This window comes from Leopardus geoffroyi, chromosome C2, assembly GCF_018350155.1.
Source record: "Leopardus geoffroyi isolate Oge1 chromosome C2, O.geoffroyi_Oge1_pat1.0, whole genome shotgun sequence".
In the NCBI taxonomy this organism is placed as follows: Eukaryota; Metazoa; Chordata; class Mammalia; order Carnivora; family Felidae; genus Leopardus; species Leopardus geoffroyi.
The window spans coordinates 7,208,763-7,223,475 of NC_059333.1; the positions used below are offsets into that span (position 1 = coordinate 7,208,763).

The 14,713-nt window shown below is 48.9% G+C and overlaps 1 protein-coding gene across 16 annotated transcripts in view; it reads left to right on the forward strand.

The window, feature by feature from the left end:
- Nucleotides 1-14,713, forward strand: part of ERG (ETS transcription factor ERG) — a 267,584-nt gene that overhangs the window by 194,520 nt on the left and 58,351 nt on the right. For 15 of the 16 annotated variants that reach the window (XM_045501369.1, XM_045501368.1, XM_045501367.1 and 12 more), the window contains one exon: nt 10,108-10,325. In XM_045501369.1, the coding sequence (XP_045357325.1) occupies nt 10,108-10,325 (218 nt within the window). Of the gene's footprint in view, nt 1-7,340; nt 7,500-10,107; nt 10,326-14,713 lie in introns of those variants that run through there. The other variant, XM_045501379.1, reaches the window with a different exon arrangement.

The following is a 14,713-nucleotide window of genomic DNA, read 5'->3' on the forward strand; positions in this document are numbered from 1 at the left end:
TACCATCCATCCATCCATCCACCATCCATCCATCCATCCATCCACCATCCATCTATCCATCCATCCATCCACCATCCATCCATCCACCCATCCATCCATCCATCCATCCATCCATCTATCCATCCATCCATCTATCCATCTACCATCCATCCATCCACCATCCATCCATCCATCCATCCATCCACCATCCATCTATCCATCCATCCATCCATCCACCATCCATCCGTCCACCATCCATCCACCCATCCATCCATCTATCCATCTATCATCCATCCATCCATCCATCCACCATCCATCCATCCATCCATCCATCTATCCATCCACCCATCTATCCATCTATCCATCCACCCACCCACCTGTGCATTTATCTATTCATCCATTCACCCATCCATTCATTTAGTCATCATATAAAGAATGCCAACAGCATGCCAAGGAATGTACCAGAAGCTGAGGCTACAGTTTTGACCAGAAGACCCAGATCCCTTCTCACACGAAGCTTGTGTTTTATTAATACCAAACAAACTAATGTAGAACTACAACTGAAAACTCTGCAAGAACTGATCAGGGACCAAAAAGGTGAAATCACATGGGGCTAGAGTGACTAATGTCCTCTTAACATCAAAAGAAGAGGTGTTAGCTTGTGTTCTCCCCCCGTGAGATAAAGGCACATGACTTTCAAAACTAGTTTTTACAAAGAGAAGTGACTACTTACACATAAGAGACTTTATACTTTTCGGGCATCTGGCTTGTTAGAACCACATGACTAGGAATGGGTAATCCAAACCACGGCTTGAACCACGTGGAGCATTTGGGTCAGTCTCGTCAACTTTCTAGAATGTGATAATAATTGAAACATAATAGGAAAGTTTATAAAACCTTTTCCACATCCTAGCTCACCGAGTCCAGTTAACATCCCTGGTTGGAAGGTGGGCAGCTGTGATTAATGTCGTCTTTACAGTTGAAACAATCGAGACTCCAGACAAGGGTGAGGCAGCTGTATTTGAACTTGCCCATGTGAGGATGTAGTATGCCCGGATCGCGCGGGATGTTGTGGAGTGGACTGTTCGCAGGGCTGGGGACCAGAATCTGCATCTCTAACAAGCTCTCAGCAAGCTCCTTGTGGCAGTTGGAGCAGGACGCGGTTCCCAAAGTTCTCTTTTCATCGCCAATGGATTACCGAAAAATAAAACTAGATAAAAATAAGATGAAGGCTTTGGATGCATATCCTCTGACCGTTAGGTGACGGCAGTGATTAGGAAAACAAAAAGGAACATCGAACGCCAGCCCCACCAAACTCAGGGGGCGCAGGAGGTCTACAGGGGCAGTCATGGTGATCTTTGCATTTCCTCCGACCTAAAACTTATAAACAGGATGCTTCCACACATGTTTTTATACTTTGAGTTCATCTCTAAAGAAGGAAAGAAGCCTATGGGAAAAAATACGTTTCTTTGTAGGAGAACAAAGAAGCTATTAACATCACTTACACATTGTTCCTTTTTTTTTTTTCTTAACCTTTTTATTGAGGCTTGATTAACACACAGAAAGCCATACGTATTTCACGTGTACAACTTAATGAGTCCAAGAAGAGTATCTACCAATGAAACCACCACCACAGTCTCCACCACAAATGCATCCATCGCCCCAAAAAGCTTCCTCCCTCCCTCTTTATTTGTTTATTTTTGTGATAAGAACGCTCCAGGTACTGTAGTCAACTCCAGCCTCGGGCTGGGTGGTCAGTCTTCAGGACGCAACTCCTGCACATCTGAAACCATGCACCCTTCACCCTTCCGTTGCTGACAGAGTCTCCTTTAGTTCTCTCCGATGTTTCAGAGGGCATCCTGCACAGCCCTGGGCAAGGAAACAGAAGTCATTTTAAAATTATGTGTGCCGGGTTTCTAATTCCTCAAGGTTCGCTGAAATCTAGTCTTCGTTGCGTGAGACCTAACTATTCTTTCCCTGAAGTTTTTCTGCAAAGCTCCGGTCTTCCACAATATTTCTAGGATTTCTGCTCCGCACTGAATGCTTCTCTGTTGCTTGGGAGATTTTAATTTCCAGTAAGCCTTATTTTATTTGTATGTGCCTGGCTACATAGAGTCCCCAGTTTATGCCTCCACAGATTTAAGGCAAGACCCTGCGATGCTCCGTGCGGGTGACTACAGACGTATTGCCAGGGACGGTCAGCCTCTGGATTCCTGGCCGTTGGATGCAAAATCCATTGATCTCACAAACGTGGATCCCTCATTGCGATGGGATAGAAGTTTTGGGACCCCACTGACTGCATTATGATTGGGCTGTAATATAAGTTCATGACTTTTAAAAACTTTTTTTTTTATTTATTTTTGAGAGACAGAGTGAGAGCGGGGAGGGGCAGAGAGAGAGAGAAGGCAACACAGAATCTGAAGCAGGCTCCAGTCTCCGAGCTGTCAGCACAGACCCCAATGCGGGCTCGAACCCACAAACTGTGAGATCATGACCTAAGCAAAGTCGGACACTTAATGGACTGAGCCGCCCAGACGCCCTGATTTCATGACTTTAATGGTTAATATGAACATCAGCAAACGTGATGTTAAGAAGCTCTTTTGATGCTAGTATCAAATGTATAAATGATCCTACCCTGAAAATGCTCATATTTTAATAAATGTGGGAGCTGGGAGACAGGTATCCGAGCAAAGAGAATTCCCGGGGTCACCTTAGACCTGCCCAGAGCCAAAGAGAAATCCAGTGAGTTCAGAGCAGGGAAATTCTACAGGGGGTCCTGAGGGGGCCGTCTCTAGCTCAGTGTTTTCTGAAGGGATATGCCGAACAGAGGGAAACACCTTCTAGACGAGAAAGGAAGGGATGAGGAAAGATGGAAAAGAGAGAGTTCAGGTTCTCTGTGTCATCTATGCAACATCTGCCCCATGAGTCTTCTGAGAGATGAGGAATGTGTGAAAGTCTTTTTCATGTGCCCTGTGAATAATGATAATGTTAGGAGATAGATGGGTGGATGGATGGGTGGATGGATTGTAGACGGATAGGTGGGTGTATATCTGTGTGTGTCAGCGTGTATACACGCATCTGGATGAATCTCCCTATCTCCACCCCAGTCCTGGGTCTCGAGCTGGTAGCACATGTTGTCAACTTGTCTGATACTGAAGCAACACCGTGTTGGAGAAATAGGCTCTTCAAATGGACTCCGTTTGCCTACGTGCATGTTCCCTTTGAGGTTAATCCAAGATTTTTTATATTTTTCGAAGGACTCAAATGGCAATGTGTTAAATGAGAAAAACGTGACACAGAGCTAGATGCTGCGTTTAATATATGGTTTTAATGTTTCCCGCACCGAAGAGTTAAAAAGACTATCAGGAGAGGGCAACAGTGATTCACCCCCATCTGTAACTTCCTGCTTGGCTTCTTGTGTGTGTCATAATGAAAAGGCCCACTGGTCAGATGAAGCTTCTTATGACATGAGATGTTGGCTGTATCTGAATGCAAAAACATACACATTCAGAATAAGTCCTTCTACGTGATTGGTATGTGGGTGTTGGGTGAATGGTGGTGGGAGGTGGTGGTGGAGGTCTTCCCTAGGTGTACTGTTGCTTTTTTCCCCTCCCAAATGTGAGCAGGAAGTGACTTTCCAGAAGCATCTATGGCAGGGGGTCTGCCTTGAAGAGAAGCTATACACAATCGGGCTTGAGACAACCTAATAAGAGTTTTCCAATACCATTAGGTCTCTAGACACCCATACAAGGCCACCACATGCTGCTGGCTGTAGCGTATTTGTAAATGGGGCTCCTACTTGCCCTGTTTTTCCTGTGTATTATTCACCAAGAGAAGTCAGGCATCCACCCAGGATGCACGCGTCCCGATACATGGCCCTCAGTTTAAGTCTGAATAATATGATTAACCAAAGAAAACAACAGCTCTGTTGATTATCTAAGAAATACTGAAATGGGGGTGCCTGGGCGGCTCAGTCGGTTAAGCATCCGATTTCGGCTCAGGTCGTGATCTCACGGTTCGCCAGTTCGAGCCCCGCATCGGGCTCTGTGCTGACAGATCGGAGCCTGAAGCCTGCTTCGGATTCTGTGTCTCCCTCTCTCTCTGCTCTTTTTCCACTCGCACTTTGTCCCCCCCCCCCCCTCTCTCTCTTTCAAAAATAAATAAACATTAGCAAAAAGAAAAGAAATACTGAAATGCATCTGGGGCCTGTTGCTGCATAGCTTTTAAGCTCATGGGAGAGCCTTTTGTATGTAGAGGGTTCCTTTCCTCTCCTGATGCTTTAATTCCGTCATAAATCGTGAGATTCTGGGCATTTATTTCTTCACCCTCTCCCACTGAGTCCCTCTATAGCCTGTGTCTTTCTAGGTGGTCCCATCTCTTACTGTGATAACAGCCCTGCTCTTTCCACGGCCGTGACAAGACCGGGTAGGGACGCGCTCTGCACGTGGCCTCCATTAGCCCAGCCTTCCTTCCTTCTCAGACATCCGGGCAGTGGTGAGGGTGCAGCCTTGGGGAGGGATTCTCCCCAGAGCCCCAGACCCTGCCTCTACTTGGCCCTCCTTACTGACGTCCCTCTTCTTCTCAGGCCTGGTTTCTTGTCCTGGGGCATGAGTGACGGTTGACCTTACGGGGTTGCTGTCAGAACTGAATGACCATGTTTCATAAATTTAAGATGGCACTGGTTATAAAATGAACCAACATTTCGTCTGCCACCAAGGGGAAAGACATGAGTAAGCAAGCCAGTGGCATGCCATTGACCGTAAGATGCATCCAGATTTCAGAGCTGGGAAAATGTGGAAAACGGTGTAGTCAGTGGCATAGGACTGAAAAGAATGTGCGGAGAGCTTCATTCCCAGGGCAACCTGGTTATTTTGTGATGGAGCAGCTGTTTGTGAATCCAGAGAAAAGTGGCCAGAAGATACCGTACTCCTTGCCGGGTGTGGAGTTACGGGATGCCCCAAATTCTGCTTGGCTCTGTGTGGGAGACGTTGAAGGAAGAGTTTTGTATTGGGGTGCAGTGGGTTTGAGAACCCCCGTGGAAAAGACTGGCTCCTGATTTCAGATGACACTGGCTTCCTGGAACGGACACTGGGTTGTGACAGCAAGAACTTCGTTGAGAATGTTCTCCAAGGCACGACCGTAATCTTATTTAGCGTGCTTGTTTCACTTACGTTTTCCACTTGTTTTTCCTAACTCCTGGAGGCACATGACACTTGAGGAAGCCGGAGAGACATGGGTTTGGGAATCCAGTTCTGTGGACACTGAGTTCTGGATGTTTCTCGGGTTTTTGAAAACCACGTAAGGACTTGTCTCTCTGTCTCGCTTGCTTTGGTTATGGAGGAGGGCTGATCATCCTGTGACTCACTCCCAGATTTCATGACAATCTAAGTATGTTGGGTTCTCTGGATTAACAAGGTAGTACTTTTAACCCTCGTGGGGGGAGGAGGGGGGGGTCACAAAATTAGAAGCAAAGAGGAGCCCAGGCCTTATTTTCTAATTCTTTTACTTGAAATGTAGGAGCTTCTCAAAATACTCATCTGGTAGAGAAAGGAATGCATCTGTTTCAGGATCCCTGATGTCTTTTGCTGAAAATGTCAGTGCGCTTACAAAGTACATTCCACTTTTCATTATTATCTTTTGAACGTAAGCATTTGGATCCTTTGCCGTACCCAAATCTAGTTACTTGAAAATAAATCGTGGGGCGCCTGGGTGGCTCAGTCAGTTAAGCATCCAACTCAGGCTCAGGTCATGATCTCATGGGCCGTGAGTTCGAGCCCCGCGTCGGGCTCTGTGCTGACAGCTCAGAGCCTGGAGCCTGGAACCTGCTTCAGATCCTGTGGCTTCGCCTCTCTCTGTCCCTCCCCGGGTCATGCGCGCGCGCTCTCTCTCTCTCTTTCTCTCTCTCTGTCTCAAAAATGAATACATTAAAAAATGTTTTTAAAGAAGACAAATCGAATTTTAGGCTCACACTATGAAATATCATCTGGGTGAGAACTCCCCAGCTTCTGGAACGATCAGTTGACTCTTAGCCCATGAGCAAACTCCAAAAGAATGGTCCTCGTATGTTATTGGTGCATTGAGTACATTCATTTGAAATAAACACCGTAGCCCTAATACCGCACTACCTTTAATTCGGGGGCAATTTGCTTAGAATTTATGTGCGTCTCATAAGTTCGTAAAAAACAAGGTTGGTCGTGTGTCACTTGCCACATTGGAATATCCCAACTTTCCTGGAGCCACAGAGAAAACACCCCCACACACCAATCTAAAGTTCAGCTCTTTTTATAGTAACATAGAGGCAGGCATATTAAATTATTATGCCATGTTTCTGCCAGGTTTTGACTTTTTTTTTGAGTTCTCCGTTATAAGGCAACCCGAGCGGTCCCCAAGTCCCGCGGCTGCCCGAACGTTCTGAGAGCATAGCCTATGCATGTTAACTAAGGCATCTCCTGACACCCCAGGCAGGTAGGCAGGTAGGTAGGTGAGGTGGCCACGGACGAGGAGGGAAGCAGGGACAGCGTCAGCCAAGGCCAGGAGTCCCTTGCGGAGCTGGAGTTGAGGGACTCATGTGTTCCTGGTTACCAGCCTGTGTTCAGAGCTCTGTTCTGGTTTTAATCCTGCCGGGCGAGATCCTCTCCCTCTTTGAAGTCCCAGAGCTGCCAAGCAGGGAGGGGGCGAATCCTTCACATCAGCCTTTGTCATTCACACCGAGCCAAAGGGACGATGTCACTAAGTCAAATGGATGGACAAAGAAACACTGCTGGTCTGTAGTGTCTCTTGCTTGTTTTCTTCTAAAGGGCGGTTACTTTTAGTGACGATCCTTGTCGAAGGGGGTCTCTGACAACCAGCCTTTGGCCTCTTTTTACTCTCCTGTTGCGAAAATGTGCTACATGGGCGTGTGTGTGTGTGTGTGTGTGAGAGAGAGAGAGAGAGAGACAGACAGACAGACAGACAGAGACAGAGAGACCGAGAGACAGGAAGAGAGATTGATTCTGTTTGTTTCCTTTTCCTGACCTTCCTTAATTCTAGGTGTTTGGCGGTCTTGGTCCAGTTATAATAACTTCGGGGCCTGCGTTTTTATTGCTCTCTCTTTCCAGAATGTGGCTTCGATTTCACCCTTCTTGAAATGCCTATCCTGAACCTCCCTCACTTTGGGGCTCTTTCTCCCTAGTGAACAAAAGCAACCTTTGATATTCCGAATTGCACCACCTTTCTCATTTTTTATGCAATGTGAACTTTGAGGAGAACTTTAAGATATGAGGAAAAGATGTGTGTCTCCCTTATCTTTGGCTTTTGTAAGTTTTTTTTTTCCTTCCCCTAAATCGATCTCAATTAACTTTGATTTCTTTCTTTAGAAAACCATGTGCTGAAATAATGCTTTGCCAGATGTGAGAATGGGTTCCTGCCTCTCCAAACACACACTGGAGCCTTGTCTTAGTTCTTCTAGTTTGATCCACTTTTTAAAATCTTACGCCGCATTTGTTTGGTCACGGGAAGCCCTACTCTACTTTATCTCGGAGGTACACTCATAATTTGACGCTGTGACTCTTTTTGTCGGCACGACCTCTTTCTTTTTCGCTTGTAATTTAAAACCTAGCCTGTCCCTCCTCCCCCACCTGTTTCTGCCGAGTTCTGATACGAATCGCACGTTTATTCGTGTTTCTCTTCACCGGGGAGCCAGCGCTAACCTTGCACACAGTGTATTATCCTGTCTCTGAACTGGGTCTTGTCTGTGGGACCAGGCGGGAGAGGGGGGCAGGCGTCGGCCTCGTTTCCTGTTCTGACCACGCGAACCCTTTCTGTCCAAGTGCTGCTATGGGAGGGGAGACTCAGTTTTGCAGAAATTATAGAAGATGCTGGGATTTATGTCTTTTTGAAAGTATCACTACGACGCTAAGCCGATTTTACTTGTAAGGCCACATCTGTAAATCTTGAGTCGTGAGGTTCCTTTACCCTCCCTTGGGACCAGAAGAGAGAGCCATGTAATTCGGGTCCCCCTGGACGTCTCCTGTGCCCAGAGCTTCAGAGCTGCCACCTCGTGTCGCTGTTGTCTATTGTTGATGTGTTTGGTTTTTCTGTGGATTCAAGATGCCTTACCTTTTTGTTGTTGTTGTTCCTTCCTCGTGTCCGGTTGTGGCCGTCTGGCGGGCGCGAGCTGTCCTTGTGTACGTTTTGTGTTACTGTTTCCACCGCCAACTGACTCTTGCCCCCAAGTGGCACAAGCTGTGATTCTAGGGATTTTTAAGAAGTGGGGAGTGGTGGGGTGTATATATGCACAGGCACCTGGCCACCACTCTGACGGCCAGAGCACTGAGTTTGTTGCTGCTGGTTCTTCCTACTCGCTGATTCGTAGCTCAGTGTTGTCGGGCAACGAAGTTCATGTGCTTGTGAGGTTAGTCCTCGGGTGGCAGAGTGCGCGCGGGGTGGGGAGGGGTGCTTTGTGACATTACACGTGTTCTCTAATAATCCTGATACTTCTGCAAGGAGGTAGGTCTGTATCTTCGAAAAGCTGCCTCCTAAGTCTCTGTTACTAACAGGGAGCGGCCTTATTTACTGAAATACCAACTCAAAGAAAAATAAGGGAGTGCTAACATAAACAGTATCCCAAACCGAGAGATGTAAGAAAGGCATCGTCGTAGGCTGAGGCAGTGGAAGGTAAAACACAAGTCCGATCGATCCCTAATTCCACAGCTCCCTTTAAGGTGAGTTCTGGACTTTTCTGGACCTCAGATTCTCTCATTTGGGGATGAGCAGTTTGGACTAAAGTCTCCACTGTCCCCCCAGGTCCCAAGATGTCCATTTTTTAAAAATGTTTATTTCTTTATTATTTATTTATTTATTTATTTATTTATTTATTTATTTATTGTTTTGAAAGAGACAGAGAGAGCACATGGGGAGAGGGGCAGACATAGAGTGGACAGATCTTCTGTCTAGGGTTCTATACTGACAGCAGCAAGCCCCATGTGGGGCTCGGACTCACAAACCATGAGATCATGACCTGAGCGACCTAAGTCGGACGCTTAAGCGACTCAGCCACCCAGGCACCCCTAAAATTTCCATTTTTTCTTTAAAATAATGTATGACCCAAACAGCATTTGCTTCTGGCCAGTCGATAATGATAACTGTGGATGCCCAAGGACTGAAATACAAATGAGGTATCCCATGGATTTCTTGTTTCTGTTAGAGAAACCAAAATTGGATTGTCCCATAATTCCTTCTGCAGCACGGTATATCATTCAAGCAGTTGAAATTTCCAGATCTAATTTGCCTTTGCCGATCTGGCGAATAGGATATACGCGTAGCCATAGGCCAGCCACTTGTTTGACTTAAAGCCCCACAAGAATGGTCCAACAATGACGAATATTTTCTATTTCTTTGCACCAAATCACACAAAGGACCAAAGATATTAATAGAAAATAAGGGAGAAAAAGAGCTCGTCAGTGATCCCAGATATTTTAAACATCCTGGTATTTGGAGGCATCTGGATAATTCAGAGCTTTTTTTTTTTTTTTTTTTTTTTTTCTGGTTCATTTATCATCCAGATGTTCGCCATCATGGAAACACTGCTCGAAACTCCATTTCAGCTAATAACTTCGAAGTGGAAAAATTCGTACCTTTGTCCGTTCGTCCTTCGGTGCCCCATTTCCCTTTACTTTTCTTCTAAGCGTCTCCTCTTGGAAACCTCCTGGGAATGTGGCAATTTCGCCAGATGCTTAGGTGTTCTCCATCACATTTCTTTTTTTTAATCTCCATGACCATTCTGTACCCTGTCTGCTTGAATTATAGATTGCATTTGTCAAATAATGACACAAGCAATTGGATGTCTTCTAAGACCTTTGAAATTCAACTTCCTTGAGTTGAGATTAAAGTGGGTATTATCTGCTCTGTGGCAGTCAGGCCGGGGATGCTAGGAGACCCGCAGGAAAGTTTTTCTGGGCCGGCCGCTTCCAACTGCTGCGGTCTCGAGGGAAGAAACCCAGCTACTTTTTTCTTCTCAAAGGTAGAAATGCATGCCACGACAACTACCTAAAATGTGGTCCCAGTTAGAAATGGCTCGCAGGCCAGCAGCCCTTTGAAGCGTGACTGTCCTTTGGCGCGTCCTGAACGTGTGTTTCTTTGGGCATTCAGGAAGCGCTATCGGTCGTGAGCGAGGACCAGTCATTGTTCGAGTGTGCCTACGGAACACCACACCTGGCCAAGACGGACATGACCGCGTCCTCCTCCGGCGACTATGGACAGACATCCAAGATGAGCCCCCGCGTCCCTCAGCAGGACTGGCTGTCTCAACCTCCAGCCAGGGTCACCGTCAAGATGGAGTGTAACCCTAACCAGGTGAACGGCTCAAGGTAAGGAGACGCCCCTGCCCGTCTTCTCCCCGACTTCGCTGTTTTCCTGCCCCTGGAAGAGGCAGACGAGTCGCGCTTCTCCAAAGATCGTTGCCGCGAGTGAGGCCCTTGCGCGGTAACATCGGGCCGGGCTGAGAAAATGTGTTCTCCAGTGGTTTGCGTGAAGGCTAGAGGTTGTAAAACTGGTAGTATATTTACCAAGAGCTCCCTTTGAAGATGTGCTCGATTCTGTTTCCCAGGCACGAGGGCTCTGCGGGAGGGGGGCCGTGCCCACATATGGCAGAATTCATCTCTGAGGGTTTTATTGCCTGGAAAATAATGCCGGCTTATGTTTTTATGGAGGGAGAGTGTGAGCTAGTGGCCAGGCAGTGCGGCGTGACGTCCGGGCCATAGGACTTGGCTGGTGGGTCTAGTTCATACGCGCTCCACCCCTGCCTTCTTGGTGCACGCCGTTTCTTCTCGCCTTTCCTTACGCTTGAAGCCAAGTTCTGGCGGCACACGTGAAGTACTCCCTTTCCTGACTTTGTCACTGCCGCTGTCTCACCGCATATGTCATCGAATGCGGGACCGTGCGCCTGGTGCCCAAAAGCGTTTCATCAGACGCGGTTTTGAAAAGTAAGGTTGACTTCCATTGCGACGCGATACCCCACGCGTATTCGGAAAGAACGTAAGATCCCAGGACAGAGAAAGGATAATTTCCTTTAGATGCCGCATGATCTGACGTAGAGTCCTAAGAACGGCTCACGTCTTCTGGTGCTTTGTTAACGCGCAAAGCCCCTGTACAGCCAGCGAGCTGTGAATGCTCCAAGCAGCCTTGTGAGGAATGCTTGTCCCCATCTGATGGATGAGGAAACTGAGGCTCGGGCATTTTCTGGCTAACTTGAGATCCCAGCTTCGAGCAATTGGATTCAAACCACGGGCGTCTGACTCCACACCCAGTGCATTTTCCACTCCGCGGCGCCCATAATAGGCCCCCTTTGTGCTTCACGTATATTTCAATGCTAAATGCGCTTTTTATAATTGTCATGTTTTATAAGCACTGGAAACCATTGCGTCAACCCCTAGTTGATGAAAGTGCCAAGTCACAGGGCCTTAGAGAGAATGTCCGCAGTGTGGCTGACGTGCCAGACAGGGAGATGGGAGACGGCAAGAGTTTTCCTCGGCTCCGAGAAGCCCGTTCACTCTGTGCGTCTCGCTTCTTCTGGAAGAGGGGGAAGATAGCTCTGATGTTGAATCTTGCTACGAAGCTGGGCCTTTAAGTGGAATTCAAGCCAAGATAGACCCGGCAAGGCAGTAATTTCTAGACGCCCATGAGGACAAAAGGACCCTGGTAGAAAATGCCGTCAGAGGGTCCAGGATAGCGGAGTCCTGGCCCGGCCAGTTGACGGTTACGTGTGACTATTTCACAGTAAACCTATCCGTCTGATAGAATGTTTCCCCTGCTCGTTAACTGGTCGTCCTGCTGTGAGCCCTGAGTACGTAGCACTGCTTCCAAGGCTGGTTTCTACCTGCAAGGAATACATCACCACGTGCGTGCATGCGTGTGTGCGTGCGTACGTGGGTGTTAGAGCAGGGCTGTGTTAGGGAGACACTGAGTATGGGAGAGAGAGGGAGAGAGAGAGAGAACACTTCGGGCAAAGGGCACTGAGACGATTTCCAGGCAGCAAAAAGTGGAGCGAGCCGTGCCCTAGCCCATGTTGCCAAGAGCCTGGCCTGCGACCAGCTCTGGGAATTGCCAGGCTGGATTCAGCAGCCCCAGAAGGAGACCAAGTGAGGAGGTGAGGACGGTGTTGGAGAAACAAAACCTTCTCTCATTCTTCCGGTGCTATTTGTGAATTTAACAAAATATGTAAATAGAAGAAGCCCGCTGTCTTCTGGGAGAAGTGGACACCATTTCCCCTGGGGCGGGCCTGTGCTTCCTGTCTGTAGCCAGCGTCCATTTTCTGCCCGGCCGGGGCCGTGGGCCAGCCTTCCCAGCCCAAGGAGGTCCCCACGGGGATTTGGGACGGGAACCCTGAGCCGGGCTAAGGGGCGGGGTCCCCAAGAAGGACGGGGCTCCCGGGAAGCTTCTTCCACCTTCCTCAGCCCAGCTGACTGGGGCAGGCCCTGTGGCGGTTCCCATCGGGTGCAAAGGTGGGTCTCTTCTCTGGGAAATGCAATCGTTCTGGGAGGAACTGGACGGTTGTCTTGTGGGGGAACAATGGAAACTTTAGTACCTCTCAGGCCCTCAGAAAGTCTAGGATTGCTCAGAGTGTTCCCATCACAGAACTTTTAAAGGCAGTTCCAGCTTTTGAAGCAAACCGTGATGTGCTTTCGTGGGGGAGGCAAGTCAGTCCTGTCGCTCCCCTTGTCTTCTTCTTGGATCCACGGTGCTATGTCGGGCAGGTCCGTGAAGGGAGCATGGCTGCCTCCATCTAGCTTTGATCAAGGTCCGTGCGCTTCTCTGATGGAAAATCCAGGGCTGGCGTGATATAGGGAGGGAGGAGCTTCCAGAACCGCCGAAGCCTTGTCGAATGGAGCTATGACACAGGTGGCAGCTGGTCACCAAGTGTCATCGTTGCCCACCCCCAAGAATGTTCTGGAAAGACAGGAGGGTGACATGCACTGACCCTCTTTGCAGTAGAGACAAATACAGCGCTCCTGCCCGTCCTTTCCAGAGCTCAGTGTGCCTGCTGGAGTTGAGTGTGCTGCCTGGGCCGGTGTGTCAGTTGAGGTCTCCAGAAAAACAACCAATAGGTTAGACCCTGCAGAGATTTGTTGTAAGGAATTGGCTCTTGCAGTCGTGTGGGTCAAGTCGGAGCTCTGTAGGGCAGGCTGGAGGGCTGAAAACTCAGGCAGGAGTTGCTGCTGCTGCGGTCCTGAGGCAGAACTTCTTCTTCCTTAGGGAGAAGCTCAGTTTTCTGCTCTTTAGACCTTCAACTGATTAGACGAGGCCCACCCACATTCTGAAGGATAAGTGCCTTTATTTAATGTCAATGGATTCTAGATGCTAACAACACCTATGCAATATCCTTACAGCAACACCTTGATTAGCGGTGGTTTAAGTCACTGGGCGTGATGCCCTGGCCAAGTAGACGCAGGAAACCGGCCCTACCTGGTGTTCCCAGACTCTGTGCTGGGCAGGGCTTGGTGGAGCCATTCCTCTCAGACCTCCAAACCAAGGATTCCCTGCGGTGGCCAGTTCCTTGTACTGAGGGGCTCAGCCGGCTGGATGGGAAATGGTAGGGGGTGTTGTACATCAGATTGTTGGTTCACTGGCACCTTGCAGGGCACTGAGAGCCGGGCGGCCAGGCAGTACCTGCTGTTCAGAACACGACAGGCTGCCTGTGTGGCCGTCAGGGTGGCTAAGGCTCGTTTCATCTGGGGGCCCGACGAGTGGATACAAGATTACCGCGGATCAGGCTGCACACTTTGCAGACCCACCGTGTGATATTTACACACACCAGCTCCATCATAGGGAACGTGGATCTGCGTTCAGTTGGTTTTCATTCTGGAGACCTTGAATGGACACTTGTCTGTAGCAGCCCTACAGGAGGGTCAGGGGCGGAGGCAGGGTCGGGGAGACAGGGGTCCTGCCCTGCGGGAGTTCTCGGCAGGGGCAGTGTGGAGCAGGCGTGGTTCACCTCTGCGTGAGCAGAAGGGACAGGGGTAGAGCTCCTAAACACCCCGTCTCCCGGCATCCCTCCAGAGACAGCAGCTGCCGCCTCCCAAATCCCCCAGCCTGGAAGCCCCAGGCCAGGTGTGCCGGGGAGTTAGAGACAGCAGCGTGAAAAGAAGCACACCTCCTGGCCCCCAGCTCGGCAGCTTGTTCTGGTTGTCATTGCTGGAAGCTTTCACGAGTCAGACCCCCATGCAGCGCGCACGCGACTCGATCAAGTTCCAGGGGCATTTACGTAAGTCAAAAACTGGACTTTGCAACATGTGAGCGGATACCTTTGTGGCCCCTGATTGCCAGTGTGCAGATACCCCCCAGGACGAGAGTGCTCTGCAGCTTGGGTCTTGCCTGGACGTGACCCAGCTCCTTCTACGTAGAATGGCATCCTCGCAAATGGTCCTCTCTGTCGCTGTCCATCCGTCGCCCTTGGAGGAAAAAAGCCCAGTGCTTTGGGAGGAGGGTGGAGCCCAGCTCCTAACCAAGTGGTGGAGTTCTGCAAAACCTCAGCTCGTATGTGCTCACAAGGCTCCTGAAATGAAATACAAGTGGCGAAATGGGATCTGTTGCCATTATACTAGAGCTCTATAAAAAATAATAAAAGGAAAACAGGAGAGAAAGGCACCACCGCCTTGGGAACCTGCGGGGAAGTAATTGTGGGTTTGGCTTGGCCGCTGCTGTATCAGAGGGCACGGTTCTTGTAGACACCCATCTAACTGCACGCCGTGTAGACACG